The 20,486-nt window shown below is 52.2% G+C and overlaps 1 protein-coding gene across 2 annotated transcripts in view; it reads right to left on the bottom strand.

The window, feature by feature from the left end:
- The window catches only part of IGSF3 (immunoglobulin superfamily member 3), a 73,274-nt gene that overhangs the window by 28,729 nt on the left and 24,059 nt on the right, over window positions 1-20,486 (bottom strand). The window contains exons 2-4 of one of the 2 annotated variants that reach the window (XM_075717751.1): window positions 7,220-7,630; window positions 5,731-6,120; window positions 3,638-4,090 (exon numbers count right to left, since the gene is read on the bottom strand). In XM_075717751.1, coding sequence (XP_075573866.1) covers window positions 3,638-4,090; window positions 5,731-6,120; window positions 7,220-7,630 — 1,254 coding nt within the window. The remainder of the gene's footprint in view (window positions 1-3,637; window positions 4,091-5,730; window positions 6,121-7,219; window positions 7,631-20,486) is intronic. The other variant, XM_075717758.1, reaches the window with a different exon arrangement.

The raw sequence follows: 20,486 nt of genomic DNA, 5'->3' as shown, positions 1-20,486 counted from the left end.
ACACACCTGCCTAATGAGGCCCTGCTGTTAGCATGCAAAAGCTAGAGCGTGGTCATCCAGTCACGAGCCTGGAATAATCAGCCACTCATGTTGTTTTGGCTCCTTGTTTGCGATTGCAAAGTGGCACAAAAAGCAGTGGCAAAAAACACACTGAAGTGCCCGCGTAGTGGCGACCGCCTGCGTGAGCACTGGCTGCAGCAGCAGCAGAATCGCGCTCGATTTCTGCCCAAAGGAGTGAAACCCCCTGAGAGCTAGAGGGCAAGCAGCCAGCCTCTCCATGCTGCCAAAGCTCCGTACGGAAACGCAGCAGCGCAGTGGCAAGGGAGCAGCACCAGGCAGAGCAGCTACCCGGCACCAGCCTGACCACTCGCAGACCCCCACGATTCACATCCACCTCTCGGGCAGGGGGTCCCTACCCCCTGTCTGCAGCTGGTTGCTGCAGGTGAAGGAAAGATGAGGAAAGCGAGAAGTAGCAGAACTTCACGCTTCAGAGCGGTGGCAACGGTTACGAAACCCCAGGATGGAGGCAACTCAGAGAGAAGCTGGTTGCTCCTGCTCTTCACGCAGCACAGCTTTTGTTCTCTTCCAGATCACAGGTCCAGGACGGCTTTATGCAGTTATCCTCGCACATGCACCACTCCACAAGACAGTCAATACATTTTGACTCGTCTACCCCCAGCACTTTGTTGGTTTAAGGGAGTTTAAAACCAGCAGTCTATTAGTCATTTGAAGATAACATATTCCCAGTCAACTGGCTTACATTTTGGGTCAGGGCATTTCCATTGCTCAGTTGTTTTGAGCTGCAGAGAGAAGGTATTTTCTTCTCTTCCAATCACTTCAGTGCAGCCAACAGATTTAGCAGGGACCTTGTTTTCCACTGGCAACATCCCCAAGAAGCGCTCCCTTCCTGGGAGGCTCCGTGGGGTATGCCATGCCACCTGGCAGCTCTCCTCCCTCCCCCTGCAGCACTGACCGTCCTGGCACCCGGCACAGCCACCACCACAGGGGAGAGCCTGGCCAGTGCCCAGTAGAAACAGGAATGTCTTCTGGATCAGTACAGAGCTTCAGCCCGCTACTGGCTTGAAATTATAGTTCGAGAGATGAGCTGGGAAATCACTGCAACCCACAGAGCTGCTGCCACGGGCCAGACCCGCTGTAGCACGGACACTGCCGTATCTGCACGCTTCCAGCAAGTGCCTCTGCAGCCCCATGGCATCACCATGTCAGAGCTCCAGGACATGTAATTACTGACAAAACAGGTCAATCTTTGGGATTAAAGCCTTTTGCAACATGTTCAGTGATTACCCAGAAGAGGAGAGTGAGACCCAGGCTGTCTCCCCTCCAGGACTGCTGCATCTTATACCCACGTAAGCCCTTACCTTCAGAGCCTGCAGCAGCCCTCCTGCCCCGGCAAGTGTGTTACCGGGCCCAGCTCAGAGCACCACTGAGCCAGCGATGGCCCTACAAAGCCAACCTAATTTCACCAAGACCAGCTGACTTCATAAAGTTTAATCTCCAGTTGGCCTGGGCAAGGAAGCTTCATGAAGGGACTTCTCTTAATGGCCATGCAAAAGCCAGGTGTGTTTCCCAGGTCCTCAACTCAACCAACATGCTCATGGCACTTAGGTTAACACACAAAGGCCCTTCTTCCTTCGGGACTTGGTACGAAAGGAGAGAAGCCACACACAAAAGCAGGCAGATTTTCTGCCAGACCTCCCTACAAGAATACAGCAATCCCCCCCCCTCACCCTGCCTGCCCCCTCCTTCCCCAGCCAGCCAGGGTCTGAAAGTCCCTGCCAGGCACTCGAGATCCTCAGAAGTTCAGGGACATCTGGCCTCATCCGACAGCACATCTCTCTTCTGGCTAGTGCTTCTGAACCACCCTGGAGACAGATTTATGGGTTTGAACATCATCTGTGCTGGTTCAGCTAAAGAGTTTCTTACCCTGGCAGACTGGCAAACGATTAGGCCTTAACTTGAAATGTGAGTGTCACCAGATTTACTGCATTTTTTTTTTACTAGCAATTTCTGTAGCCATAAACCTCTCTTGCTCTTTCTTAGCACCTTCCATTTGAGTTTCTCAGGACATTTCAAAAACATTACACTGAACAAAAAATATAAGATTCAGTGGCAACGGAACAATACTCAATATTTTCTCCACTAAATTTTCATGAGCTACTTCAGCTTTTCTAGTTATAGGAAGAGGACCTAGGAATTTCCTAGGACTTGACAGAACGTGCTCAACAGCCAGCAATTTCTCTTGGACAAGGCACGGAGGAGGAGGGACAACTACCTTTCCATAACATTTTCTGGAACTGCTGGGCAATTGCAAGCATCTTAAATTTCAACAAGAGTAAAAATGATAAATTTTAAAATCTCAGCACTTAATCTCCCCACTTCTACAAGTGGCAAAGAGAAGGGCTGATACATGGACTTACAGCAGGCCAAATGCTGCTGACCTCATGAAGAAGAGGTCATTGAAACCAGATGAGAATCTGCCTTTAGTTCTTTACAAACTAACGTCCCTACCTGCTTTTGGAAGCTATATAGCAAAGATTTCTAGCTCCAGACAGAACAGCCTCTGAAGGAAGGTCAAAAGTGAAGGGGAGGAAAGGAGGAAAAAAGCAAGATTTTAATCAGAATACGATACAACTTTGAAGTCTGGTCTCTCACACATCTTGCCAAAGCTTAAGATTAATACTGCAGAGAACCAAAAAAAAACCAAACCCATAAAACCAGAAACCCCAAAATTCCTGTCTTGACCTTTCAGCAGACCTCCCCAGTTGTTTATAGCCCTGGCATTCTGCAAATCAGTGGCCTCATAGGTGCAGTCATCCTTTCTTCAATCTCCTGCAGAACACTCTGGAACTAGTCCAGGACTTAATATAGCAAGGCCTGAGCAGCGCCAAAGTAATTCTCAATACATGCAAAATCCCTGATGCCCTACCTGCCCTCTCCTAAACTGATGTGGTTTCACTGTGTTCAAAATGAAGGAGCTCCTCGGCAGAGCACAGTACCAGCTGCAATGATCCCAGGTCCTAGTTTGGCTTGGTCATGGACAACGTTGTGGTTCCAGGCCAGCAGCTCAGTGCCTCCTTGCAGAGGCAGTGAGGACCACTCCTGACCCATGTCTTCCGCAGGCTTCTGATGCTGTCAGAGATGCTCGCCATTTCTGGTGGCCGGGCCAACAGATGCCCAGCGTTTTGCTCTCCTCATCTGGCGAGTGGAGGTAAGGTTTACCCAGGGCAGGCAAAAAGGCTTCAGTGCCCACGGGCTGCCAATGGAGCACCACCAGTGCACTGCCCATAGCTCGGCTCCAGTGCTGGGGACACACATCATGGGACTGGCAGCCTCTCTCCTCAGAAGGACGCTGGAAGCACTGCCCTCTCCTGAGCCACCCCCTGCTTTGCTCCTGCCACAGCCACCCCTCACACTTTGCCCCCACAGGCAACATGGCATGCAGGCGCTTTGCACCAACCTACCGGGAGCAGCGGGTGGGCTGCCGGGTACCTCCATTTTGCCGGCAAGCAAGGGTAGGAGCGCCAAGAGCAGCCCCGGTTATTCGCAGGTGACCTCCTGGGGAGGGCCAGGCACACGGGGAGCACAGCCCCATGGCCCCCACGCCTCGAATACTCACCCAGAGCAGTGATGGACACCGGGGTGCCTGCATGCCGCTCCCCAACCATCTGCCACTCCCCATCCAGTGTCTGCGTCCACTCGGCCACCCGGCACTCGTAGTGGCCCTCGTCCGCCTTGACGCTGTTGAAGATCTCCAGGGTGAAGGAGCCGGGCCGGACCTGCTCCACCTGGATGCCCCCATAGCTGCTGCGCTCGGCGTACGAGGGGCCCGGCTGCAGGGTGCCCTCCCGATCCAGACGCACAATTTCGTTGCGCCGGTTCAGCTTGTCCACCAGCTGCCAGGCGACGGAGAGGCGGCTTTGGGGCCCAAAGCCCGAGCGCACGTTGCAGCCAAAGCGCAGGCTCTCCCCCTCCAAGACATTGCTGGCGTTGTTGATAATCTCCAAGGAGATGCTGGTCTCTAAGGAGAGAAATGCATACACACAGGGGAGATGATACACACTCGCCACTTCTCGGTCTGCAAGAAGGACGCTGCCGGCCAGAGAGGCTTTCTACCAGGTGCAGGAAACTGCCCACGCATTTGGGTTGAGGCACGTCTTAACCTCATGCGTGACCACATCCAAAACCAGCTTGTGGGCAGCGAGCTGCTCCTGGTGACTTGCACACTCAAAGCAGGTGTAGGCCAAAGCTGCGAGAAATCTCTCTGCCTATGGCTCACGAGACATTGCCGCATCTTCTAGTCGCAGGTCCGGGATGGGATCTCAGCAAAACTTGAGGGAATTTGTGTTGCTACAACATACACTGCATGCAACCAGCTCTGCCAAAAAAAGGTCCCAGCTCCCTGGGCTTTTCAATTCACGTCATCCTGATCACCATCTTGCCACGTCCATTCCTACCACACCTTCTGGGAGAAGTTCTCCTGAACTCCCATCACTACTGACACTAGAGGTAGCTATCAATGTCTGGTAACATCAAAAAAAAAAATGGTATCCTGAGCTTCCCGGAGATGTAAGGCTTTACGGCTGGTTTTTCAGAGATACTGAGTGCTGGTTACTCCTGCTGTCTTCCGCCAGAGTTATGGACACTTAGCACCCTTGAAAAATCACATTTGTTCCTAGGGCTGGTGATTTATCAAATGGCAAGAATGAAATCTGTCTGAAAGGTGGCTGTGCCTAGAAGTACTACATTTTAGACATTCGCCCAGTGCAAGATTTCTAGCTAGAGTAAATTTCAAACCCAAACAAATGAGACCAAATATTGGTAGGAGAGAAAAGAAATAGAATTTCTTTTGGAGAAATGAGGAGGGGAAAAAAAAGCTAGAGGAAAGGGCTGCACTTCCCTACAAACCTAAGAGATAGGAAACAAACGTTGCACAAAATCCTTTTGCAGCTACCTTCTGCCTGGTCAAAGCCCGCTGCCAGGATAGCCTGGGCAACGTGTGCATGGTTCATCATGCCACAGCTACCTGAGTGTCAGAGAGCAAAACAAGGAACGAGTCAGTGGACCCTCTCCTCTCACCCCATTATTTCTGTATTTATCACATTTGTCTGATAAACATAAAAGGCATTCAGGCAAGTCTCCAGCAGGGTCGTTTTCGCCAGGGTTGGCAGCCACAGTGACCACGACAGAGCTCCATGCTGAAGAGCAAACCAGGGCTTGAGGAGCACATGAACCCTGGGTTCTCCCAGTACAGCTGTCCTCCAAGACAGGTGAGCAACAGCCACTGAACAGCCTGCAGGAACCTAGCAGCTCTTAGGATAAACCAGGGCCAAGCTGGTCTCCCCGTTATGTCTGCTGAGTCCTTTTGAGCACCCAGCTCCCTTCAGAGCAAGGCGAGGAGAGAGATGTGAGGAGCAAGTCAGAGGCTGTCACACACACCTTCAGCTCAAGGTCAAAACTGCCAGCTTGGGGCCATTACCAAGGTGGGGGAATGTTTCCCCACCTATGACCTGACACATATCCCTCCTTTTCTATCATCCCCTTCCCATAAAAAAAAAAAAATCTTGCCAGTTGGGATTTCAAGCCTCCACAGCACGCAAACTGTTATCCTCCCTCTTCCCCACCACCGAAGTCTGGGCACATCATGGCCTCACCAGCCAGCTGCCCAGTAGAGCAATGGCCCCAGGAGGGGATGGGCAAGTCTCCACTTACTGAGGGGCAGAACGGTGATGGGGATGTTCTTCGGCCGCTTGCTCTCCTTGTCAATGAAGTCGCCCGTCACGGTCTTCTCCCGCTCAGTCACCCGGCAGTTGTACTTGCCACTGTCCTCAAGGCGGAGACGGTAGATCTTCAGCACAAAAACGTTGTCGCTTTCTTTGGCTACCTTGAGCTGGCCCAGGGCCTCGCGCTGGGCAAACTCGTTGTTGAGCACCGGCACAGCGTTGGGCCCCAGGCTGGCAATGAGTGAGCTGTTGAAAGCCCAGGAGATGGAGAAGTAGCGGTCGGGGATGCTCTGCGCCTCCAGGATGCACCGAAACTCCACTGGCTCACCCACAATGTATGTCCGCTTCTCCGTCTCCAGCCGGACGCTGAACTCCTTATCTGGGGAGAGACAGACCAACTCACATCAGCGTGGCAAAGCCCACCGGGACAGCCAGCACACCTCATGTGAGGTATTTACAACTTGCCACTCTTTCTGTAGTCAACATCCCTTGGACATGTGCATCTGCAGGTGGAGGGGTGAGGGGCTGGCTTTTGCTGTGAGAGCCCAGATTGACCATGCCGCAGGAGAGGCAGCTTGCTGCCCAGCATGCAAGATCTGCAAGGCCTCCCCAGCCATAATGCTCTTCCCCAGCCACCACTCCCGGGAGCAGCTCTGCTGCGACACCAGCATCCAGTGGCACTACGGGATGCAAGCTGAAGCCTAGTCCTACTCGCACGTTGCTCAGCTGGGGTCGAGAGGCAGGGCCTTTGAGGATATCAGAGAGGAAAGAGAAAGAGCTCAGAAGAAAGAGCTCAGCTCGGTCTTTAGATCCTTAGCAGGAACCCCTGCTGTGGGCTGGGAGAAAGATTTTGACTTGCAAATGGACCTCGTGCTATACAAAAGTGCCTCCTGAAAGTTTTTGTTTTATTTTCTGCTGTTTCACTCTTATCTCCTCACTTACCAAAATTTTCATTGCCTGTGCTAGCACCAAGTGCTTATAGAATCATAGAATCATAGAAGCGTTTAGGTTGGAAAAGACCTTTATGATCATCCAATCCAACCATTAACCTACACTACCAAGTCCACACTAAACCAATCAAGGGTAGGCTAGACTAAACCATGTCCCGAAGTGCCACATCTACCCGTTTTTTGAACACTTCCAGTGATCGTGACTCCACCACCTCTCTGGGCGGCCCATTCCAATGCTCGAGATGTATGTTTTAGCTCCTGTGTCAGCCCTCGATCACTGGCCACATCAGGATACAGAGGCTGCCACCCAAGCCCCCTTGCTGCCCCAGTGTCCCCTGGCTACTCTTTGCTGACATCTGCCCTGCCCGCGAGCAGCGCTTGGGCCCTCCTTTGCCTTGCCAGCAGCCTCCCGAGCAGGGCACACGGCAAAAGAGGGAGCCAAGCCCCAGCCACCTAACAAGGCGCAGCCCCATTTTCCACCTCCTCCCACCACCCAGCCAAGCAAGAAAAGGCAGAGGAGACACTGACCAGTGGCTTGCACGTTGACGATGGCACCCTGGGAACGTTTGCGGGTCATGGCATACCAAGACTTGTCTGGGTCCTGGATCCACTCTGCCGCCTCACAGTAGAATTCACCCTGATCTGATGGGTGGAGGTTGTAGATGGTGAGCTTTGAGGTGGTCTCCCCTACTTTGTCCAAGCGAACGTCCCCCGTGGCTTGCCGCTGGGCATAGGCGCTGCCCGCCCGCAGGACGAAGTCGCGGCTGAGGGAGATGACCTCCACGGGCGCCTCGCTGCCTCGCTGCCGGTACCAGGCGATGGAGACGTGGCTGTGCTGGGCCGTGCTCTTGGACACCTCGCACTTCAGCTCCAGGGAGTCGCGCTCCACTTTGTTCAGTGTCTGTGGGACTGCCGTCACTCGCAGCGAGTCGGGGATCACTGCAGCAAAGGGGGACAGGGAAACACAGCCCCAGAGTTAGCAACGCCGAAAGCTGAGTCTAAAGCCCAGATGCGTTAAAGGAGAGCTGGGGGACAGGTTTCTTCTTATGGTTGCAATTAATCATTAAGTATTAGCAAAGCCCTGTCAGCTCACATCTAGCCCCCCAAAAGAGGAGAATCGTCCCCAAAGCCCTTGGCTGGGAAAGCCCACGACCTGCAGCACATACTCCAGTGCTGTGTTTAAATTCCTGCTCAATGGCACAGGGTTTTCCATCATGCTGCAGAGCAGCACAGCTTAATACATCCACTCCCCATCGAGGCACTTTGTCACAGGCACCCTCCCCTCACCGTGTGCCCCCCAGCACGCTTCGTGACCCCCCCTCCTGCCCACATCCTTCAGCCACTCCTTAGCCCTGTACCATGGTCTTTACCCCTCAGTCACTGGTGGGGCCAAGCTAAACATACTTAGTTCCTTTAATCTTCCCTCATAAAAGAGTCAGGAGATCCAATTCTGCTCTCCTTTGTTTATATCGTTTCATGTTTTAATGACCTCCTCAGGCCAAACGAAGGGGTTTCTCCATTCGGAGGGAAGTGGCTCCTCTGAGGGCAGCAATGCAATTGCAGCATGCCCAGCGCCTGCTCCCAGGACACAGCCACATCAAGGCACTTGGTAATAAAACTGCTTGGTAATAAATCTACTTTTCCAGTTGATTAACCGGAGGAAAGGAAGTACAGCTGCTAAAATCAGGATGAAAAAAAATTGCAGCCCCCCCCAACCCTGCTTGCTTTTAGCAAGCATCTTAATTGTGGCAAGAGGTTCTACCACCAGAAGACAGACTTTCTTAAAAAGAAGCCTTTCTATACTTTGTTGTCTCAAGAACCACCACGTGGAAAGAAGAATGCAAACCTTCTCCCCAGCTCTGCAGACAAGGCAGTCTTAGTGAGCCTGCTAATGCCCACGGTTCTGCCGCGTACCGGTGGAATATAATTAACATATCTCAGTTTGGTTTCATTGACAGCACTGGAAGGTTTGACGAAATCAGCCGAGCTGCTGAAAGCTGCATCTGTTTCATTCAGTCACAGCTACAAAAAGCAATGAGCTGCAGTGAAGAAAACCGCTGGGATTATTTATGGCAGAAAAGTCAAAAGCAGAAGAGGGGAAAGAAAAAAGCCATGAGATGAAGTGAATGAGAGGGAAAGCTTCCCACATCCAGCCCGGATGGGAGCATTTGCTTTTATCACACGTTCATTACCCAGGGAATTTACTGCCCCTGACAGGGAAAGTACCTGGTAAGGCCGTTTACATCGCAGGCCATTGCCTCTGTCCCTGTAGCCACATCTCCTCCTCCCTCCCTTCCCCTCAACCTCCTTGCTGGGGCTCCCGTCCCCTGCTCAGCGGCAACAGCCTCTGGCAGAGCATGGCTGGGATCCTGCCTCGCGTTGCCTTTCCCCCTTCCCTCCAACTCCCAAACCAGTGGTGACAGCAGCAACTAACCTTGCCGGTTCACACCGCCTGCACAGTGAGATTTAAATTTCTCATTTCAAACCTTTCTGAATAATTTCCAGAGCCATGCAGTTCCTTTCTCTTTGCCCTCTAGCCATGGGCTCTTACAACTTTTCTTATATTATTTACATAAATTAAACCTGATCATCGTCTTGCTGTAGTTACTTTGCTGCTGAGCTGCTTCGAAGGCAGAGCTCCCTGCTACTCCAGCCTCCACACAACAGCTTATGGGGTGAAAGCAGGTATCTAGGAAGAAAGTGTGCCCGTCCTCCTTCCCCCAATTTGAGAGCCCTGCGCACCCCACCGGTTGCCTGTGTGTGTCCCCCCAGCCCTGCTCAGCAGCACGGCCGCTCTCTGGCTAAGCACAAGGCGGAGAGCAGAGAGCTGCTTGCCCCGGGAGCCTGCCGGGCTCTGCAGGACAAGCCAGGTCACGCTCGGGTACGGGGTAGGCACTTGGCTTGCCAGACACGGAGCTGCCTGCTCCCCGGGAGTAGCGCCGGGAAGCCTGTCGGAAGGCTGGGCTTCAAGCAAGCACTTGCCATGCTATTCCCTGAGCGCGGTAGAGGCTGGCACAGGCACCATTTCGCCAGCTGGAACCGTGACTTTGTATTTCCAGGTCATAACCTGGCTGGAGGGTTCGCATCTTTTACACCACATGGGCAAGCTATTGCAAAATGCATTCCTGGAGAAAAATCAGGAGGCGGCAGCGTGCTGTTAAAGGCTGTAATTTAACTGTGGTAACGCCTGACACGCTGTGCTGCACTCCTGCTGCTCTTTTGGTTAAAAAAGCCAGCCAAGATCCTCCCGGTTAGAGGAATCAGTAAGACCTTTTGGGTTGCACACAGTCTTGAGGCCACTGTCTTAAATCAGCCTAGCATGGACATATATTCGGCCGGTGTCACCTTCTTAACCCAGAGGACTAGAGACCAGCTCGCTAAATGAAAGCCCAGTTTCCGAAAGATCAGACGTCAGGAGGGACAGGCAAGAGCCCTGAGCTGGCCGGGCCAGCGGGAAGGCTCTGTGCTTCGCACCACTGCTCTCGCGCTTGGCCAGCGATGCACAAACAACTGTTTTAGTTACACTGCAAGATGCACCTTGGGTACCAGGTTTGGGGACGGGGGAAGCGGGTAGGAGAAAGGGGAAAATGCCGTTCTCAGGAGGCAGCTGAACGTGGCAGCAGGTCACAGCTCATTTCAGAAGCCCAACGAGCATTTCGTTCTGAGTGCTGCGGAGCACCGGGGACTCCCGCAGCAGGGCCACAGGTCTGCCGGAGCTCACGCACCACCCCACGGTGCAGACCCCGTTGGCCTGAACCCACAGGAGGGCTACAGGCATGGCTTAGCCCATCAGGCTGGAGCAGATTAGGCCTGGAAGTCCCAGAGAGAAAAGCAAGCAGGCAACGGTGTGAAGGTGCTCTCCAGGGCACGACAGCACACGCAGGGAGGTGTGTTACCAGAAGAGTAGGTTCCTCCCAAGCCAGTTACCCCGCTCAGGCTGCAGGGATGTCAGTTTGCAGATCACGACACGAGTACCTCTTTGCATGGCGTTCACCCGGGAGCCCTGGCTCCGCTGCCAGCCGTCACGCTGCTGAGCTGCCTGCACCCATCCCGCAGCCACCCACCGCGGGAAGCACCAGGGTTTCTGGGGGCACTCTGCAAGCTGAGCTCCACTTGAAAGCAAGGGGAAGCTTAGATGAGAGTTGTCACCGTGTGAAGGGAAGCGGGGCCACACCTGAATCAGAGCCGAGATGAACGCTGCTAGGACACGTCCTCTTGCCCGCTCTTTCTTGCCCAGTTCCTGCCTCTTTCTCCCCTCCTTTCAATGTGCTGTCCACACAGCCTGCCTTGCACTTCCCCCAGCGTCCAGCCTTGCCTCCTCCTTGCGCCCCAACACGAGTCTACCTCTGCAGCTGCCATGACCCCGGAGGTATCAGCAGAGCTCACCTCTCTCCAGCATCATGGTTACGTTTGGCAGCGCGTGGGGACAGGGAGATGAGTGGCCGAAAAGCACTTGCTGGGAGCAAACCTATTGCATTACCACCACACCTGAGCCAGTCTGCTGAGTCTGGCCACAGCTGACAGCATTGAGCTTGTACTTACAGCACTGAAAAAAAGAGCAGGAAATACAGCATTTCCTATTAGTCCCCGAGCTGCTGGTTACGGCAGAGGGCACTGGAATAAGTACTCAGCAGTGGGTGGGCTGCTAAGCAGAGGGTGCTCAAAAGCACCCCCAAGTTTTGAGAGCTCCTGAAATATTAAATGTAAATATTGCCACTAGAGGGTGTCAGGGACCCAGCCAGGGAGAGACCCAGGGCCCCACTGCCAGGACGAGGAGGAGGAGGGGGGAGAGCCTGGAGATGCTTCCCTCTCCCCCAGGGTGGTGCCCATGGGCATCCCTCCTCAGGAAGCCTGCACACACAGCTCCAGTCAAGCCCATCTCAAATGCACACACCTCAAGCGATGAGCATTTGGTGAGCTACGTAAAGTATTTACAGATCGGGAATTAAGGCCGTTTACTTCAGGATAAGGAACCAGAAAACAATCAGGGACCAGAGACTGGAGCTCCCAGGTCTGGCCTCGGCACACACTTCAAATTCTCCAATGCGCACTCCTCTGAGCCCCAGGACCAGCTCCGTTTCCAGCAGCTCCCAGTGCTATGCTGAACTCTGCCTCAGGTGGACAAAGACAATCCAGGCTTCTCCCTTTTCCCCAGGCTGTCTTTGGTTTGTCCTTGGGTACCCAAAACCCCAACCACCCCCAGGGGGTAGGCTATCAAAGCTTTTATGTGCCAGACACAAACCAGAGCACTACCAGCATTTCATCTATTCCCAGGCAAGGCAGCAAACCCGCCTGAAATGCCGTTTCCTTGTTAAGCGATGCAGGAGGAGTGTCAGGCTGGGAGCCAGAGGCTTCCTAGCTCAAGCTGGTAAAACAGCCCTGTGAAAATCACTTAGCATGATGGTAGCCTTACACTGTAGGCTCTTCAGGAGTAAAACAACTTACACAGGCTACCCAGCACAGCAGGACCATCTCAGGGCCACTGTAGAACAAGTAAAACCCATCAGCCTCTTCTTCCCTTGGATTTCCTTATAGCTTTTACTCACTGATACATTTCAGAGGCACCCTATGGTGCTACCCTGTGTCCCCTACTGCCCACTTCATACTACCTGGACAGAGCTAAGCTTGCCAAGAGTCACGTGTGAACTGTTTAGGAAGAACAAATACATCTACTCCCTACTCCCAGGGAGCTGCTTCTGGCTGCAAAATACTGCTCTGGATTTTGCAGGGAATTAGTGCAAGAGTTATGTTTCCATCTGCCCCGTGACATCTTGCTGCCCCGCAGGGATCCCAGCTCAGCACAACAAATCTCCTTCCCCAACCCCTCTGGCTGTGCATGCAAGACAGAAACAAGATGCTCAAGAGGAACCGCAATGCCAGTGCCACCAGTCCAGAGGCGAGAGCGCTGGAAGGCACTGAACAGCACCGCAAATGGCACTGTGGGTGGGAGCGCGAGGCGCAGGGACGCAGCGTTTCGTTATTACCCTCTGCAATCTGCTAACCCTCCTGCGGCCACCCATGCCACCTAGGGAAGGAGGGTCTGCCACCAGAGCCACCCCGATGCCACAGAAACAGCTAGGAGGGACCTGCTCTCTCCCAGCCGCTGCAAGCTCTCAGGGAGCCACGCTCCCTATATCCCTCCCCTACACCACTACTGATTTCCATTCCTTACAGGCTCCAAATATGTGTTGTGCTGGTTTTGGCTGGGACAGATTCCATTTTCTTCATAGCAGCTCGTATGGGGCTATGTCTTGGATTTGTGCTGAAAACAGCATTGATAACACAGGGATGTTTTAGTTATTGCTGAGCAGCGCTTGCACAGAGTCAAGGCCTTTTCTGCTTCTCACCCCACCCCACAGCGAGCAGGCTGGGGGTGCACAAGAAGTTGGGAGGGGACACGGCCAGGACAGCTGACCCCAACTGACCAAAGGGATATCCCACACCATATGACATCACGCTCAGCGTCTAAAGCTGGGGGGAGAAGGACGGGGAGGACATTCGGAGTTACGGCATTTTATCTTCCCAAGTAACTGTTAGGCGTGATGGAGCCCTGCTTTCCTGGAGATGGCCGAACACCTGCCTGCCCATGGGAAGCAGTGAATGAATTCCTTGTTTTGCTTTGCTTGCGTGCGTGGCTTTTGCTTTCCCTATTAAACTGTGTTACCTCAACCCACGAGTTTTCTCACTTTTACTCTTCTGATTCTCTCCCCCTTCCCACTGGCGGGGAGTGAGCAAGCATCTGGGTGGTGCTTAGTTGCAGGCTGGGGTTAAACCACAACACGTTTGCATGTGTGGCAGGACGAAGGGGACGGTGATAAGGCAGGAAAGATATCTAGATTAGCAATGTAATCCTCTCAAGCCCTCATGCCTGGCAATTAGCTGTACATGCCAATCCATACCTGCTGCAGCACACCAGACACCGCTCTTCCTCGTCAACCTAAAGCTCGTGTAATGCCTTCAGCACGGAGGAAAACACATACTGTGTTATGCTGCAACACTGATGAAGACCCTCAAATGTCACCTTTGCAAGTGGACAAAACTGAGCAGATCGTGCCGCTGGTAGTGTCCTTTGCTTGCCTTATTTTTAAGTCCCGACTGAAAACTCACAGGTGGCCTAGGGCAGGCAGAGGAAAACTTTGTTCCTGTTGTTGCTGCTTTTAAGTTTTCCCCACTGCCCAAGGTCCTACCTGGGACCTGAATTTGAGGAGGCAAACCTACCACCCCAGGATGTAGTTTCCCTGTGACTGAGGGTGTGGGGTCTCCGTGCAAAACTTTCCCTCTCGTCTTCTTCACCTACCAACACATAGCAACAGCCTCCTAGTACCATGGGGAAACTGTAAAGCAAGTGTTAATAATCTGGTTGGTTTGGGGATTACTTTCCTTCCATAAAGCCCCACCTGCACTGAGAAATAAGGATGGTTAAAGGTAGGTTTAAAGGCAGCTAAAAGACTACTAATTGTTTAAATAAATTAAAAAAGAAGTCATACACTTTCCTGAATTCATCAGTAAATTCACTTCAAGCTCCTGAAGGGGTGAGCAGAACTTGTGCTGTGATCTAAAGAAAAGCAGTCAGAATATACTTTTAATCCTCGTGCAAACATTTAAGCCTTGTTTTAAATGAGAATGAAATCATTCTCAGTGGCTGCATAATCAAGACACACAGGGTGAAGCACTGCAGCCACCTGTAATTGTATCACTGCAACATTCTGAGGTAAGAGAAGGAAAATAAAATAAAATAACACATCCCTAATTTGCACGTGTGCATTTTTTTAAAAGAACAGTTTGTTACTGATTCAGCTGCTGGCAGAAGGCAAGAAGGGAGCTGAAGAGTTAAACAAGGCAGCATAGCAGTTGTTACACCGCAGTAGTAATAAATCCTCTGATTACAATAGTATCCTTGTTGGTACATTAACGACTGGCTAGAACGATTATGCCAATAGAAATGCATCTCCCAAAGCAACTGGGTGAGTTCAAGCAGACAGTGAGAAAGGGCACAGGCAAAAGAAGTAACTAACGTAGAAGGAAGGGGAAAAGAGAATCAGACAGAAGATGCAAAAATTGGTAATTAGGTCAGCTTTCTGACTCAAGGGTCTGAACTTCTCCTTGCTTGCTGCAGGCTCCATCAGTCGCGCACCCAGCCCGCCCCGCATGCCTGTTGGAGGCTGTCACCATGCTCCTTCCCTGGCAGCGGCAGAGGATCCCATTGCACAACCTGCTCCCGCTCCACGACATGCCTTGCAAGAGCAGCTTCCCGGCCAAAGCTGCGCACCCAAGCCGCGTGGGACCCCCCGGCCAGATGGTGCAGTCGCAAGCCAGCGCCCCCACCCCGGGCACACGGGGCAGCAATGCTCTCCCGCAGCTTCCTAAGCCCCCACTACCCACAGGGGTTGGCAGCAGGCAACCCCTGGCCCCACCAGCAACCCCTTCCCTGTGCTCCCAAGGCAGGCGTGCAAGGGAACAGACACACTCAGACCCAGCTCCAGCTCGTCCTTGGTGGACCCAGGGAAGCTATGGCTTTCCCAGCTGCTCGTGAGTGCTTCGGCTCCAGGAGAAAGGACGCACGCCCTCTCCTTTCCCCCTGGGCTTTGGGGCTCCAGCCCCGCCAGCACAGTGCTGTTCAGATCAGTTCTCTGAGCCTCCTCCCACTGGCAAGTGGCAGATGCTCCTCCAAAATTGCTGATCCCCTTCCCTCGACTGCTTTGGATGCAGCGTGGCGGGTGCTGGGAGCACGTTCACACCCACTGCCCCTGTTTCGTTGTGCCCCTTCGCCTCTCTGCCCTCAGCTAAAGCCGCTTCGGGGAGCAGGGGAAGGCAGGCACCCGCTAACAAGCTCCTTCTCCTCTCCCCACCCACCCTGTCCCAAAGCACTCCAGGGAGCATCTAGTTATTAGGACAGCTAATTTAGGTGGAGAAGTTCAAGTGACCTCATTAAAAGAAAAAAAAAAAAACAGAGGAGAAACCAGAAAGGGGTGGTAAAAGCACAAGGCGGCACCCAGCAGGGAGAGTCATCATTTGTTCATTAAGGAAAAATTAGCTGGAGCATTGCTGGAGCAAACCCTGAAGACAGGCAGCCCGAGGGGCAGAGACGCTGGGGACGCAGAGGTGCCCAAAGAGCTCGGTGAGCCCGGTGCATGGCAGGGGCAGAGCGCACAGGCCTCACATCTGCCTCCATCTCCCAGCCACGGCAGGGAGGAAAACCTTTACTCCCTCGCTCACGCACATGTTTTTTGCAATCCTGCTCTGCGAGGCAGATGCTCTCTGTAAGGAGGAGCGTGCAAACCAGCCTGCAAGTAAAAAAAGGCACGAGGTGGTGGCAGAGACGACATCCAAAGGGACAGGGGTTTTCCCTTCCCGGCAATAGAGAAACTTGTGCTTCGCGACAGCCGCGTTGTCCCTGCTCTGCCACCCAACACCTGACAAGACACGGTTCCTCAGTGGGCTCTGTATTTGGGCTCTGTGGTTGCAACGCAGCCCATTCAGCCGGCCGGCACTCCGGGCAGACCCGGACGAGATTCAGGCACACTGCGGCACTGCCCTGCTCCTGCAGCTCTGCCGAGGGTGACGCTCGCACGCTGGTCTCTGCCTGGCGTGTCCCCAGCTGTGGGACCTCCCCGTGCCCCAGCTGCGTTGCTCAGTGACACCTGGCCGGGCTGCCAGCCCAGCACAGCACCGCCGAGCACCCCACCGACCCCCTCCCAAACAGAGCCCGGGGGAGACATCCGGGGTGGGCAGCAGTGGGCTGCAGACCACCACGCTCCGCACCGACCGCTCACCTGCAGAGGCAATAACCTCCAGCAGCAAGCCAAGGTGAGTCAGCTCACAAAATGCTCCTTCTCCGTCTTCCTCCCTCTTCTACCATCTCACCTTTGTGAGGATTTAGCTCTCCCGCTGATCCTGAGCACCACCAGCAAGCTACCGCAGCTTAAGTCAAGCCTAAGCCACTGCAAACACAAGGGCAGAGCACATTAGCGCACACCTTTTCCACTGAGGGTTAAGCTGATGCATTTTACTTAACAGCACTTGTGAGCTAAGAGCAGGGATGTGGGAATTTGCTGTGGCTTAAGCCGCACAGGGCAACCTGCTAAGCCACAGCTTCCCAGAGCCCACAGGACAGCCAAGGAAAACAAACAAACAAAAAAAACCCTCCAGCAAACATGGAGCCAAGGAGCTGATGCAGACTGGGCTCCTCTGAAGCTGTGCATGCAATGCTGTCTTGATGTTTTACATCTCTGAAGCTGAAGTTAAGAAATTACAGAAATGGGAAGCTTAGAAAATCCTCTTTTCTGCAATTTTTTAAAAGCCTTATTTCATTCAACCTAGCGCACTTAGGCAGGCAGACAATACAAACAGCTGAACAGCGAGAGAGTCCTGTAGTATCGTTTCAAAACAATCAAAACACATCTCAGGCCATATTCCCCCTGGACTATAATAGTGTTTGTGGTGCTTTATAGTCAGGTGCGTCGCCCTTCTCAAAAATCAATTTTCAAGGAGGATTCTCCTCTACTTCAGCTATACAAGTAAGAGCAAGAGCAACACTGCAGAGCTGCTTTCAGAGATTAGTGACCCTGCTTCGAGAGCTCGGCAGAGATCACACAGGAGGTCAAGGCATGCACGTGAGAGCTGTTTTTCCTTCATTTATGCAATAATGAAGGTTCTGGGACCTTGCAAGCGCCTTTCTCCCATCTGCCTTCTGGGACCCGATCAAGAGCCGCAAAGCCCAGGACCAGAGCTTCCAACGACCCCTTCTGGCCAGTCACTCCTTAAGCTCAGCAGCAAAGATTTGCTTTTGCCTCTGGGGCAAGATGACACAGACCAAGACACGCTTGGGAGACAATTTTTGCGAGCAGCATTTTTTAAACGAAAAACTCTAGAGGCTCCCAAATGGAGAACCTGGGTCCATCCCCTCCAAAACCCACCCTCCTGCTGAACGGAGCATTTCAGGCCTCACAAGCAAAGCACTGAAAGAAGCACAGAATTAGGCTTTATTCTCTGTTAAAGCCCAAATTTCTGTTCAGCCCAGGTCTGGGTCTTAAGTTCCCATGGGAGAACAAAGTGAAAATGCTGGCATCCTGATGCACGGACAGGGAAGTAGAGACCAGGATTGCACCTTCTTCACGTGCAGATTATTGAGAGACACAGGGTGGCTAATAAGTAGATGAGAAAAAGTTTTGAAATCTAAGAACGAAAAACCCCCCATACAAACTAAGACAGTAGAAATCTTTTCTTTCTCTGCCAGTCCTGTTTAAAGCATGGAAATTGTTAATAACATATTATACGAACATACATCTTCACCAGACAACAACCATCTACTGAGCCACAAAGTCAGCGTGAGTTGGAGGGATTTCTGAGAGCTGGAATGAAGGATGTTGGTTCTTTTGGATCTTTCCAAGCTACTTTCCTCCAACAAGGTTTTGGCAGCTCAGAACCGTTACTCGAAAGCTGGCACTCCCGTGATGAATGAAAGGCACGGTCTGGCTCTTGCAGGATGGAGTCCAAGTTCTCCAACCACGAGGACCACCTGCTCTCCTCCTGCACTAGAGACTGGAAAGCAGAATTAAGGTAAGTAATGCAAATTCAGCCAGCTGACAGACTTCTGCCATCTGGTCAAGGTACCATAGATAAAACCAGGTAACATCCACTCCTGCAAATCTGTTTTCCTGATGAGTTTTTTTTTCCTGCTGTACTTCTGCAATTTTGCCTCTTATGCGTGTGGCTATGGTCATCTCTACTCTTCAATCTGTTTATGCTCCAAGCTTCTTCTAGTTCAGGTGGTGGTCATTTGGGGGACGGAGGATAAGAAGAGGGGAGGTGAAATGCTGCGCTTGGAAGGGCTTTTGAGACCATGCAAAAAAGGTGTTCTCTTGCTCCAGTGTAGCAATCAGCTAGTCTGGAAAAGCTAGTCTGGCACACACAACCAGTTGACTTTCTGCATGAGAGTGCTTGGCATCTTTATATTGAAATCTTTTAAGAAATGTATTTATTTTTATATTCATCGATCTGGGCATTTCAAAGCACACTGCCCTTCCTTTCTCCCCCTTCTCCCTTTCCACTTCTCTCAGATTTCTATGAACTTCTCTGGTTATCACCCCAATAACAGATGGCCACCATCAAGTTGCTCTCCCTGCAAAAGGGCACTGTCCACAAGGCTTGAGCAGCATCCCCACACACAGCTACAGAAGGGGACATCACTTTTCCCTACAAACCGTGCTATATTTGAAGGAGGTGAAGATTACAGGGCATGTTGAGGCAGTGGGAAGACCTGTGAACAAGGATCAGTTGATGGAAATAATGACAGCTTTCCGTGATGAAGTTCTGCACTGCCTTAGCAAGGTGCATGAAGAAACCCTTTTGTTCACCACCTCCAAGGCAGCAGCTCCTAAACGAGACAGACAAGTGGAAAGAATTCACTCAATGGTTAGTTCCTGCTGTAAAAATTGTATTCCAAATGTTTTGGAATGGCCCTTGGACACTTCTTATGTGGAGGGGGTGTGACAGCTACCCAGGGGACGCTTTGCTCTTCCCCAGCAGTTAGTGCCTCAAGCAACCTCAATGAACTGACAGCAGAGTTTGCCACAGAGAAAGCACTAGGTGGTCTGCCACGACACACGCTAAATGCTGAATGGCAGCATCATTTCAGAAAGAGATGGACACTTTCTCCAGCTTTACAGCCACTGGTTGCTTGTCCTGCTCACAAGTGACCCCCACGAGGCGAGCAGCCCCACAGGAAGATGGCTCGCTCAGAACCAGCAGCACAGATGCACACCACTGATGCTTACAATCAGAAGGGAAAGGTCTGAGTCTTGCAAAATACAAGTAGGTCTTCTAGGGCACAGTGTTCCAAGTGTTCCAGGATACCCCAAATCCTTTGCAGGAGCCAGTGGACATTTAAAAATAAGCGTTCAGGAAACAAATCTCACATTAAAATAAGGAGAAGATGCTTTTGGTGCACCTATCATTATCCCAAAGGCACACACTCTATCAAAGTAGTGCATTAAAAAACCCACTCAAAACAGTAAAGAAAGTAAGTCACAAAATAAACTAGTAAATAGGAAGTTTCCATGATGTCTCCAGTGCAGGATCAATATCACCGACTCCAGCAGAACCCAGGATTTTATTTATAGCACTTCCAGCCTTCTACTGGTGAAGCCTCTGAGCGAGAGCCAAGCACAGCTGACACAGTGCTGTCCCCATGTCTCCAGACAGCTCCCGTTTTCCCAGTTTCACCATTGCATCCGAGTGCAAAAGGCTCTGCAAGCTGCCAGCTTCCCAGCTGCTAGTCACTACCCTGTAAGTAAATGGCAAAATGACCAGCCTGAAGCATTTCACTTGTGCTGCTTCTTCTTGGGAGTGCCCTCGGTGGAGGCAGGCTCTGGAGTTTAGGTGGCCGAGACACCGAGAGGCACGCCCAGGAACAGTGGCAGATACTCTGCTGGTTGCTGCCTGCTCAGCAGATTGAGGAAAAGTACAGCGTAATGGAAATACCGCCAACTCACATCAGCCTGAAGAGACTCTTAACAGAAGGAGGGAGAGGGAAGCTCTTCCCAGCAGTTAACAAGGACAGGGGATCTCGGTATGTCCTGGACTCCTAAGAAAGAAAAACGAGGGAGCAAGACCCACAGGTAACACTTTTAGACTGCCGAAAGGCAGGAGACTGCAGGATGGGCTTCTCACCACAGCAGTATTTTTGGACAGTATCTTCTTGCATCTCTGCCTCCTGTATCAGCCTCTGGCTGGTAGGCATCCTCAGGTTAACCTCTTCCTACAGATACTTAGGCCTCAAGAGGAGACAACAGCA

Source organism: Pelecanus crispus, chromosome 1 (genome assembly GCF_030463565.1).
Source record: "Pelecanus crispus isolate bPelCri1 chromosome 1, bPelCri1.pri, whole genome shotgun sequence".
NCBI classification, from domain to species: domain Eukaryota; kingdom Metazoa; phylum Chordata; class Aves; order Pelecaniformes; family Pelecanidae; genus Pelecanus; species Pelecanus crispus.
Note: the sequence above shows the minus strand (reverse complement) of the source record. Positions and strands in the feature narration are given on the sequence as shown.